The sequence below is a fragment of the Engraulis encrasicolus genome, chromosome 23 (genome assembly GCF_034702125.1).
Source record: "Engraulis encrasicolus isolate BLACKSEA-1 chromosome 23, IST_EnEncr_1.0, whole genome shotgun sequence".
Taxonomy (NCBI): Eukaryota; Metazoa; Chordata; class Actinopteri; order Clupeiformes; family Engraulidae; genus Engraulis; species Engraulis encrasicolus.
Genome location: NC_085879.1, coordinates 10520851 through 10533101, shown reverse-complemented (window position 1 = coordinate 10533101; position 12251 = coordinate 10520851). Strand labels below are relative to the sequence as shown.

Sequence of the window (12251 nt, the reverse complement as noted above, 5' to 3'; positions counted from 1 at the left end):
TGTGTGCTTATGTCTTTTTTCCCTCTCTCTCTCTCTGTGAATACCTCAAGGTGCTCCGGCAGTCTTCTGGATCTGTTCTTTGAGTATGAGGATGCTCTGCCTCTGCTCCGGGGGCAGCATGGCAATCTGTTCTGGGGTCAGCTGCAGGACTTGCATGATCAGGGCAGCCTAGAGAAACACACATGCAAACATACGCACGCACGCAGAAACATACACGCGGACACACACTCACACAGAAACATGTACACTCGCATGGATACATGCACACAGACACGCACTCACATGGATACTTGCACACAGACACACACACAAACATACACACAGAAACATGTACACAGATACACACACACACACACGGAAACAAATGCACACTCACACCAACGCATGCACACGTGTGCACACACACACACACACACACACACACACACACAAACACAGGCGCACACACACACACACACACACACACACACACACACACACACACACACACACACACACACACACACACACACACACCATGTTATCATACCATCAGTGGGAGAGGCCTCTGGTATATAGAACACTACAGGTCTAGACAACAATAGCTTCTGCTAATAGGTTATGACATTGCAAACAGGAGTGCACGGCTGTTAACAATGGCATGCAGAGTGGCACCTTTTAGATGTACAGTACTGCTGCATGGCACACACAGCTCTCCTGAGGCCTGTTAAGACGTAACACCAACCTGATAAAACCAGAGTGTGCAGCCAAACTGCCTGGATTATTTGTTCTATGTCCTGGGACAGGCTAAGCTAAATCAAATTAAAAGGAAAGGGTTCACATCCCCGAAACCTCTTGAATGTTTTGTTTAAAAGCCTGATTCTTTCTTTTGAACATAAAGAAGTCTCGTTGCTAGCCTCTCCAGTCCTAAAACAACTGCAGCACAGCAAGACGTTCCTGTTCTTCTACTCATCTCTTCAAATTCAAGCTGCTTTAAGGTAACAGGTTTGCCATCACTGCCATTCTTGGACCAAATGTTATCTGTAGGGTGGGCTACATCAGCTGAAAGGATCAGGCCTAGTTTTTGTGACTGGTAGCAGATAAATTTGTATTGTTATTAACCACCATCAAAACTTGATGTTTTCAAGTATTTTTAAATAGTTGACTTGTTTGATTCAAGACCTGGAGCGTGGATGGAGTACTTGGATGCATGCCATCGCAACATGACTTGAGATGGAAACCAAGTGACAAAAAGGTTCCAGAAGAAAGTGCGTCTGAGCCCATTGAGTCACACTGTGGATTTTTCAAAAGAGAGGCCGCACCTTAGTGTTTTTATTGCACTGTGCCATACAAAAAAAACATTGCATAGCGTTTTTATTGCACTGTGCCTTACAAAAAAAAACATTGCACTGTGCATTTAAAAACATTCTGTATGGTGTGGCCTCTTTTTTGTGGAAAAACTAAGTTAAGCATTTGAGCACAAACCCTCACAATCTATGTAAACACAGGTAATAGTGAAGCCTGCTCCAAGCTGGAAAAACTTTCACAGTTTGAATGAAGTATTTACTGACGTGAAGAGAATACTGACAAGGTTTGCTGACGTGAAGAGACTGCATTATACTATATGTATTATTAAGAAAATTGTGTGGTTCCTTTACATGGTAATAAAATGTGTTTCCAACATTGTAAAAAAGTGTTGCAGGGTCAAATCACTTTAGCTGTCTGGTAGTGTGAGAAAAATGTTTGGAATTGATTTGACTGGGGGGGAAAAGGGTTTGTGCAATTTTGTGTTACTCCATTTCTCCCCGTAGTGTATCCCTGAGGGGCATAGACATGCCGTTAACATACACAAAGGTTTTAAATAGCACACTTAAGAGACCTGGGGCAAAAGAAGAAAGCAAACAAGGTATCCTAGTCTCAATAACAAGACCTCCTTGTTCTTCAAGCAAAGGTGGCCAGACCAGCTCTAGAAAAGGAGAAGATATTCCTGTGGTGTATTCTCTCTGACCTCTTAAAGGCCAACTTCCGATAAAACTCAGTTTTACTCACTCCTTTCGAAGATCGGACGGTCACCCCAAGTTAAACTCACTTGCAAGGCTCTCATAGCGGTGCGTCAACTCTCCTGGCTGTGTTTCCCGGTGTTTCCCAATTTACATCAATAATGCAGAGAAACGAGCGAATCACGAAAGCCTGTCTGTGTTTCGTCACGTCGAAAGAAGGCGTTGCCCACAAAGGTTTATATCGACCCATTTATCTAAAAACATGTCGAGTAATTTTTTTCTGCTTGTTTTCAAAACAAGCAACGTCTGGTGGTCCGAAACATAGCTTAGCTTAGCTATCAGCTGGTTGCTACTCTCAGGTACACACACAGCACAAAGCCTCATACATAAAGCCTGCTCACTCCGGTTGCTCCGTGCCTACAGCTCGCCTAGGGGTCGCTGTCGAAAGAGCACAGCCCTGAATGGAGCCTGCACGCCTCCGTTGGCGCCCCTATAGTGCAGTACCATCCGGGGAAGTGGCGACTCTGTTTCCCATTACATTCTCTCCCAAGGCTGGAGGACTGAGCCAATCAGAGACGCGTTTCTTTGAGAGCAGGAGGAGTGAGCCAATCAGAGACGCATTTCCACGAGAAACACGGAACACTCTCTCGTTTCTCCACAAGCCACCTTGCCAGCTTGCAAAAACGTCTTGAAACAAAGCAACCAGAACGTTTTTTAAAACAGGACCAACGCGTAACACATTCAATAACAATTGGGAACACGGCAATATTAATTAAATTACGTTGAGAGGCGATCTTTAACACAGGTGATTTTGCGAACTGGCTCGTCCATATACTAGTTTGGGGAATTTGGTTGGTGAAAAAAATACACAGCAGGTCTTTTATTTGCTGGATCAGGGATGTCTGCCTTTGCATGCGCAATCACTCTAGATAAGAGTCATGTCCTCCATCTCAAGACCACATACACTAAAATGTCCTGGTTATAACATATACCATGGATATGCACATTAATTCATCAATGACCTATTCTACCTGACTGAAGATCAAAAACTAGATGATTTCAAGAATAGAAGAAGAATATTCCAGGCATTGGTTTATTGCCTCGGAAGGCCTGACTAATGTGACAACAATGCTCACACAAACATAAAATGGCCAATATATAATAATCTAATAACCTGCATCTGTCAAATGCTTGTGACCACTCATTCAAATTTCAAAGTTTGGCTCGCTCACTTGTGTCAAACGTAACAGCTGCATCTTCTATACATGCCCTGCATCAATCACGGCAGAGTAACAGCTCATTATTTTTATTGTTGTTCCTTATATCATTGCATGAGCAGTTGAAAATAACCAAACTGCTTGCTCTGCCAGACTGTCATCAACTTTACCCAAGGAAAGACGATGGGCGGCGCGCTATTGAAAAAGAGTGCATCTAACGCCCGTCTTTCTCTTCTCTCCCAACTCACCTTCTCCTGGTCTTGAGATGAGACCCCTTGGCTCTGGCCGGGGCTGTACCCACCAGACTGAGGAGCGCCAGACATACCAGGACCCTAAAATACACACATAAAGCAGATATACACACGCACACACACACACCATGTACAAATGTACACATGCAGGCACACACAGATTGCAAGGAAATAAAGCAATAAAGAAAAATAGTTTAATGCCTAACATCCTACACCTCCTACCCCTAAATATCCTACATCTCCATTCCCCTGAGACTTTTCAGCACTGAGAGTGGATCACTTGCATCACTAGTTATTTGAATTTAACAACAAATTAAATTTAAATGTTATTTTCATACAACATTAATACAAAACAAAAAGTGTTAAGGCATGTGGGATGGGGGGCTGGGGGTGTGCTGGGTGGACTTGTGAAAACGTCCAGTCTTGGCTGAGATGCTGATACTGATACCTGTCTGCTGGCTGGTGGGGCGGCAGGCTGCATCGAGTGTGGGACGGGTCCCGGCATGCCACCGGACATGGGGACCCTCTGTCCCGCCACGGGGGGCCCCCGCGCATCCACCGCCCTCGGGTCTCGCCCGCCTGGCACTGGCATCGGTGCTGGAGGGGGGGGGAGGGGAGATGAGAGGGGGGAGAAAATGACAGGTGGTGGTGAAGGAGAGGGTTAAAAAAAAACTGAATTTATATCCTATTACTGTTCCACAAAGCTCGCCTGGCGATGCCATCCTATGTACTTCCACCCAAATATTTTGGCTCCACACATAGTCTGGCGAAACCCTCCTAGTTCGATTTGCTCACTGTTCCGCCAATCAGCAAACAGTTGAGAGTGGTGACGCTGAAGTCACCGGCGGAGTCCGTTACTGATTGGTCAAGGTAACACTATTCACACTTTTATCTTGTTATTTGTATGCTTTTGCGTGTCATAACCAGTGGTTAATTTGAGGGGGAGCAAGGGGGAGCTAGCTCCGGAACCTCAAACCAGAGCTCCGAACCTTGGATGGAACCTCAGGGAAGGACATCACAGACCGCCCCTCGGGGGGGGAGTCACCCATCCTCTGCGCTCCAGGACCTCCCGCTTGACAAATTAAGCACTGGTCGTAATGGTCATGTTAATAAAGCACAAGTTGATAAAGCACAATATTGATTTGAATTCGGAACTCAAATGCATTTAAATGGCAGAGTAAGCTCAGACCATCTCCCACCCTCCATGGAGACGGATTCCTCTTACGGTAGGGACACATAGGAGGCGAAGCGAGCGAAGCGAGGCGAAATCCAACTGTCATCAGGTAGTCGCGGCGAATCAAATGGAATGGAACAGTTACGTTGTTGAATTGATTGGGCCGCGGCAGGCAAATTCGCTCCTCATTTGCATAACATTAAACTTTCTTTAATAATCTCGCTTCGCTTCGCTCCTGTTCGCTTGCTTTCGCTTGCCATCGCTTGCCTTCGCCTCTCTCATAGGAATGAATGGCAAAGTTTGCAAATTTGCGTGTATGTGTCCCTACCGTAAGCTTTTGCCAGACTGTTTGACGGAGTCGAGTCGGCTTTCGCCCAGGCTACCACACATCCGTATTGGTCCTGAATAGAAGACACCCCCAAACACACCCTTTTGCGGCTTCATTTGTTGAGGCTGGGAGCGTTTGGGAGGCCTCTTGACCACTTAATTACTGAAGTCAACACATTAAAATATCATCAAAAAATTGAATTATTTCGGTAATTGCATTTAAAAAAAGTGATTCTTGTACATTATATTCATGCACAGACTGATTAATTTTGATATTTATAAGTGACATCTAATGAAAACTCGGTATCTTGAAAAATTAGAATGTGGTATCTCAAATAATTAGAACACAACTTAACCAGTGAAAAAAGGATTTTTAGAAATGTTGGCAATCTGAAAAACATGAATATAAGAAGTCAGAGCATTTACAGAACTCAATACTAGGTTGGGGCTCCTTTTGCCTCAATTACTGCATTAATGCGGCGTGGCATGGAGGTCAGTCAGTCTGTGGCACTGGGTTGCCCTGATAATCGCTGTCCCTCTGCATTGTTGGGTCTAGCGCACTGCATCTTCCTCTTCACAATACCCTAGATTTTTATGGGGTTAAGGTCAGGCGAGTTTCCTGGACAATCAAGGACAGGGATACCATGGTCCTTAGAGTAGGTACTGGTGGTTTTGGCGCTGTGTGCAGGTGTCAAGTCCTGTTGGAAAGTGAAATCTGCATCTCCATAAAGTCGTTTGGCAGCAGGAAGCATGAAGTGCTCTAAAACTTCCTGGTTGTGGGCCAACACCGGCAGATGACATGGCTCCCCACACCAACACTGACGGTGGAAACTTAACACTGGATTTCATGCAACGTGGATTCCGTGCTTCTCCACTCTTCCTCAAGACTCTGGTACCTTGATTTGCAAAGGAAATGCAAGATGTACCCTCATCAGAGAACATAACTTTTGACGACTCAGCAGCAGCCCAGTCCTTTTTGTCCTTAGCCCAGGCGAGACACTTCTTACGCTGTCTTCTTGTTCAAGAGTGGCTTGACATAAGGAATCCAACAGCTGAATCCCATGTCTGTCATGAGTCTCTTCGTGGTGGCTCTTGAAGCGCTGACTACAGCTGCAGTCCACTCTTTGTGAATCTCCCCCATATTCTTGAATGGGTTTTGTTTCACAATTCTCTCCAGGGTGTGGTTCTCCTTATAGCTTGTACACCACATTTCTTTCGTCCCTTCACCTGTCTTTTAATGTGCTTGGACTCAAAGCTCTGCGAACAGCAAGCCTTTTTAGCAATCACCTTTTGTGTCCTTGTGCAAGATGGCAATGGTCGTCTTTTGTACAACTGTCAAGTCAGAAGTCTAACCTATGATTGTATAGCCTTCAGAGCAAGACTGAGAGACAATTTAATGGCCTTTGCAGGTGTTTAGTGTGGCATCAGGTGTCTTCTATATTTAATCTTTTCACAGTATGCTATTTTTCTGAGACACTGAATTTGGCTTTTTCTTTAACAGTCAGTTATAATAGTCAAAACTAAAAGGAATAATCACTTGAAATATATCAGCTTTCCCCCAGCAGTTTATTGCTAAGGTGGCCACCTTGACATGAGACACCTACCACCTTGACTAGGTCCCCTGAAAAGATTTCATGTTGTGAATGTAATTTCCCAAGTTGCTGATGTTGACCAACACCCCACCACCTTGACTAAAAAAAAATGTGTGGGAAACAGTGATCAGTCTGTGTGGAAGGAAAGTATACAGCATACACGTTTCACATTTTGAGCAGAATTACTGAAATAATTAAACTATTTGATGATATTCTAATTTACTGGCCAGCACCTGTATTTTTGCGCTATTTTCTTTAGTCCTCCAAGATTAAGACCTCCCTATTTAAAGTGCTATAGTTAGAACAAAATCCTGTCTTATATTAGGGCCAAGACGATTGATATAGGGAACACAGTTCAAGGTGGCACATGAAACGAATACAAATTTAAGCTAAGAAATTCATCATGGTGTCCTGTTAGTGAACTGGCACCACATATTTTGATCATTAACGCCTACAAATGTTACACAACGTAACTTTAAGGCATTCTGTTGATGACTCGTCACCTCTGGTGTCCATAAAAAACAGCTCTTATCCAATTACTGTCTGGATTCAGCAAGATTCTTATTTCTTACCAAAACAACCCAAGCTGCAAAAAAACATATGTGATAATATTGCTTCCTGAAATGGAATACCTAAAAAGGGCCTATTGTGAAGGGGAAAAAAATGGTGCTATTTTCGCTGCAAATATCAAGACACATTTCATTGTGCAATATAGAATGATGCAGGCATCACAACCAACACAGTGTGGCCTGCATGACTTTGCACAGGCTATTCAATGCCACAACAATTACCTTTGTAGGCCTATTGTTCCTAACATACTTGTTCAGGGTTGTGCTTTGTGAAGTATAAAAGTGTACAGGGCACAAGTTATCGGTTGTTGCCACCACCTATGATAACAGTGGTTTAATCATGCATTTTCAGGTTGGAGAAATCAGGGATTTCTAATCCTGACTCATGATAACAATTAACATGTAAGTGGTTTCCTCAAAACATTAGGCCCTTTTTCTGTACAACTAACACCAGATGCTCAGGATCTTGGTGGATCTACTCCTATTTGACACCACAAGCCCAGTGTGTAAGATGTCCTTGGACCATTAAGTTAATGCCCCTCTATGGTAGCCTGGAAATGTTTGATAACACCTAAACAATATTACAAAAATGTGTGTGTGTGTGTTGATGTGTCATGATGGCCTGTGCGTAACCAGTGTTGACATTGATGGAAAAATAGTCAAGAGAAAGAAAACAAGTTTTATTCACACCTAATATTTAAAACACACTGAGTGTGTGCGTGCAGGTGTGTGCATCCTGACAGTCAGTGTTACTTCTGATGTCCACGGACGGGCCTCTGCTTCGTGATATTGAAGTGTCTGTGTGTGTGTGTGTGTGTGTGTGTGTGTGTGTGTGTATATGTGTATGTGTGTGTGTGTGTTCGCACATTCAGACAGCCAGTGTTACCTCTGGCGTACATTGCTAGGTCTCTCTGCTCCATGATATGGAAGCGTGTACACATGGAGTGTTGCCAATTTAGTGACTTTGTCGCTAGATTTAATGACTTTTTGCCCTCTCTGGCGACTAAAAATCTCAGCGACTTAAGCAACTTTTTGCTGAATCTGGCGACTTAAAAAAACGCCCCTTTTCAGCAACAAGCCGCCGCATGAAGCGTTTCCCATGGTTAAGCAGGGCTGCAGATTAGCGCTGATCTCCAAAAAGTAGCTAGCACCGCCCATTTATATGAACATAGACATGTGGGCATGTTTCCTATAGATCAGCGTGTCATGTGTGACTCTGTGACGTCATGACGTCCTCTTGCGAATTTTCAGCGAGCCAATAGCGACTTTGGCAGAAAAAATGGCAACACTGTACGCGCGCGTGCGCGTGCGTGCGCGTGCGTGCGCGTGCGTGCGTGCGTGAAGACGGAAGGCATTACCTCTGGTGTCCATGGGAGGGCCTCTCTGCTCCATCATTGGCGGTCCCCGGGGCTCTCCCATCATGCCCCGGGGTTCGCCCATCGGCGGGCCGCGCATATCGTGAGGCGGGCCACGCATGTCTGGGGGACCCATGTGCATGGGTGGGCCTTGATGTGGTGGAGCTCCCATGAAGCCACGGCTGGGAGAGCGGGAAAAACAATATTTTACCAAAAAATGTAATTATACATCTGTCTGCTGAGGGTGCCAGAGGGATACTATCAGTCTTCAGCACTATTAGCAACAGCGTTCCTAGGGACGACACCCCCGTGGGACAGCACCATCGCGAAACTCTGCCCCTGACGGCATCGTAAAAATCGCCAATTATCATTACTAACAGGTTATTTCTGTGCCGTTACCACACTATTACAATACTAACATGGTATCAGTGGTCTGTATCAGCAACTACAGACGTTTTTTCACAGATTTTGCAATCTTTTTACACAGGGGCCAGGCCGCAGTGCTCCGAAGGGGCATCGCTTAACCCCGACACCTTTAAGAAAATTTTCAAGGCATCTCAACAGATATTTTGTGTATATACTGTATTTCTAAAGAAGCAGATGAATCACATTGCCTGCCTGCCTGCCTGCCCCCCTAAAGTCTGTCCCCCTTTTTCTAAAATGTTTGAGTATGCCTATTCTCCCATAGACTACTCAGCTTCAGTCAAAAGTCCCCATGTGCATAGGTGGGCCTTGACCTCCAAAGACATCTATGACCCTGAAAATTAGATTATGATTTAAAAGGTCTAATGGGCACAAGCCATGGGATTTCCCTGCCACAATGAATGGTGTAATACATAACTAGTTACCTCAAAGGTCTATAATTTAATTTAGTGGAGAGATTGTCAATACAGGGTTTTAGGCCAGCCAACTGTATTCAAAAATGTTAGTGGATAGAAACAACTTCAATTTCATTAAAGCATATTTCATTCCTTTCATTTCTGCACTGATATACTGGACATTTTGTTTTATTTGATCTGAGTTATTAGAACAAGGAATGCATGCCTGTTCCAAATCACTGTACTATGATAAAGTGATGGTTGGGAGTAGATTCAGCTTAATAAGTCAGGGTCAGTTTTCCCAAAAGATGAACCCTGAAGGCAAATTGTGTTAATTTTTGGTATACAACTGATTTAGGGGTATTCAAGGGTGCTGAATACAAATCTGTTGTATACCGGGCTCAAAAATGTACGGAAATGCCTCAAACGGGCAAAATCCAATATGGCCGCCGACACCAGGTTAAAATCTCGCAATCCCTTTTCTTTTGGACTAAACAAGGTATGAATGTGAAAATAAGACTTATTTTTATGTTTCTATATATGGGGAACCCCATTCTGTCATCAGATTTAAGGTCAGATTTGAAGAAAATGCTTATGTAATTGGCTGGCAGCTTTTTTTTAAACAGGGAGCCTCATATTGTCAACGATTTTTAGCATTATGATCAAACTTTCAAGATCCACAGAAAATAATGTCTGATGTCTTTGTGAACACCAATACTACCAAAAACTGCACTGAACTGTCTACTTTCACCTGAAAAAAGAAGTTTGTGTCTACCTATTTCCATTCTTTAGTTACTGGCAGTACAACATGGGATGACGCCTCCAAAAAAGCACTGATTTCTGACCCAAAAATAGTACACTTCTGTGTCCATATTTTTTCTTTCAGGACAAAGTGCCTTTTTATAGTGTTCATGTTTGGTATACAGCATTTCCATGGGTTTTGAAATATGCTCAATTCAAATCTGTCGTATACCAGGCTCAAAAAATTCCTATAATGCCTCAAAATGAAGGAATCCAATATGACTGCCGTCACCAGAGATATACATATCTTTGATTAAACAAGGTGAACTCTTAAAAACATTATGTCTTAGCTATATGTTTTCTTTTCATACATGGGGAAATAATGCATGTAATGTAATTTAAAATTATAATCAAAGGTAGTCAGTGTAGTCAGGCAGTTCAGTGTAGTCTGAATTCATGTTTACAACCATTGTTTTTCATGCCAATTAACTGACAGGCTAATTTCTATTGAAATGTTTTGTCTATTTCAATTGTTTATGCACAATGAAATGTGTCCACCTCAGCCCACCTGTTCCATTATGACAAAACTATACACAGATAAGCCTGTATGCCATCTAATATGAATATCTAGTTTTGGGAAGTTATTGTCTGCTGATTTTATTGCTTTGCTTAGATTGAATCCTTGAACGTTAAAAAGGTGAAAGGTGGAACAAAAGACAGGTTGATGTCATTGTGAAATATTTACTTTCTTGATAGTTAGGCTATTCCCAATCATTATCAAGCTCCTCCTCCTCAGTGATTTGGCCACTACATGTTTAGACACTACATAACACCATGCACTACATTGTGCTTTTGCTGCAGATGTAGCGAAAGCAATGGAGTTGTTTTGCAGTGATGAGTCCTAGTCATATAGTCTTTGCTATCTACATCAGAAGCCACACAATGACATATTGTGCCCCCACATTATCAAGCCAATGTACTGAGGCAGGATCACATACTACTCCACCCTGTCCTCCTGTCAGTCACTGAAATGGGATGGATGAAATTGAATGGGGCATTAGTCCCACTACTCCTGTATCTGCCATTCACAAAGCATGAAAAGACGTCACAACTTGTGCTTGCCCGAATGAGTGCCTCATCCCCCTCTGGATCTGCAAGAAGAGGCATGGAGTACATGGAGTCATTCAGTTGCTTCAAATTCACGATTCAAGATTCATTTTATTCGTCCAAAGAGAAATTTGTCTTGGGCATACATAGCTGCCGCATCTAAGCAAACAACTCCTTCAAAATCACTGGAGAGGAGGAGAGGTGATTGAGAATAAGCTAACCTAGGGCTCTGACTTCTACTCCAAAGGGCTTGGATCATAAGTGGGACAGTCAGAGCACACCCGTAACCCTAGTGATGGTCAATATCACGCTGCCTTCCCCTTACTTGCACTTCACCCCCATGGTGTCCCTCACACAACTGTGCTTCTCCCATCCAGTGTGCTCCATCATCTAAGCTTCACCTATCACTTGGGTCCCTCACATGGGATTACAACTCACTCATGGGTGTGCCTCCCATGGCCACAAGGCAGCCATCACACTTCAGGCACTTTGGTCACTCCATCACGTACAGTAGATAACCTCTAATCCTTCGGATTCGCCCTGATCCCAAACCACAATGCCATAGAACCAATCAGGATCACTGATTTTTCAGAGATGTGACATAGTCAAAATGTATGGTGGTGAGAAGTTAAATAAGTGAAAAAGCAGTTCTTTCAGCAACAATGGCTGCTCCAATGAGTCACTTTTCGAATTTGTGAATAGTTAAAGCGCAGCTCAGACAAATGTGACACAAAATGTGTCATAAGTGCAAGGATTTCTTTAAATAAATCCACTCTTTTGGACCTCTATGCCTATGGCGTAGCTCCAGATGGAAGTTGCTGTGGCCAGCAAGGTGGCAGTCTGGTATACAGAGAATAATTTCTGTATCTTTGAATGCAAAGAAAACCAAAGAGATAATTGCGGCCTTCAGGAGGCACAAACTTAGCCCCTCTCTAATCCTCCTGCTGCATCAACAGAGCTAAAACATTATCTAGGAGCCTCCAACCCGGTCCTCAGCTCTTTGCCTTGCTGTCCTCTTGGTACAGGTGTGTCAAAGCAAGGACCAAACAACTCAACAAAGGGCCATAACCACATTTCACACACACATGCACAGAATGACCATTCATTGGTATCCCTCAATC

The 12251-nt window shown here is 43.5% G+C and overlaps 1 protein-coding gene across 1 annotated transcript in view; it reads right to left on the bottom strand.

Annotated features, from left to right (window-relative positions):
* Positions 1 to 12251, bottom strand: part of cstf2 (cleavage stimulation factor, 3' pre-RNA, subunit 2) — a 32959-nt gene that overhangs the window by 1053 nt on the left and 19655 nt on the right. The window contains exons 10-13 of the mRNA XM_063190254.1: positions 8468 to 8646; positions 3896 to 4044; positions 3445 to 3528; positions 45 to 168 (exon numbers count right to left, since the gene is read on the bottom strand). Coding sequence (XP_063046324.1) covers positions 46 to 168; positions 3445 to 3528; positions 3896 to 4044; positions 8468 to 8646 — 535 coding nt within the window. The 3' untranslated portion in view covers position 45. The remainder of the gene's footprint in view (positions 1 to 44; positions 169 to 3444; positions 3529 to 3895; positions 4045 to 8467; positions 8647 to 12251) is intronic.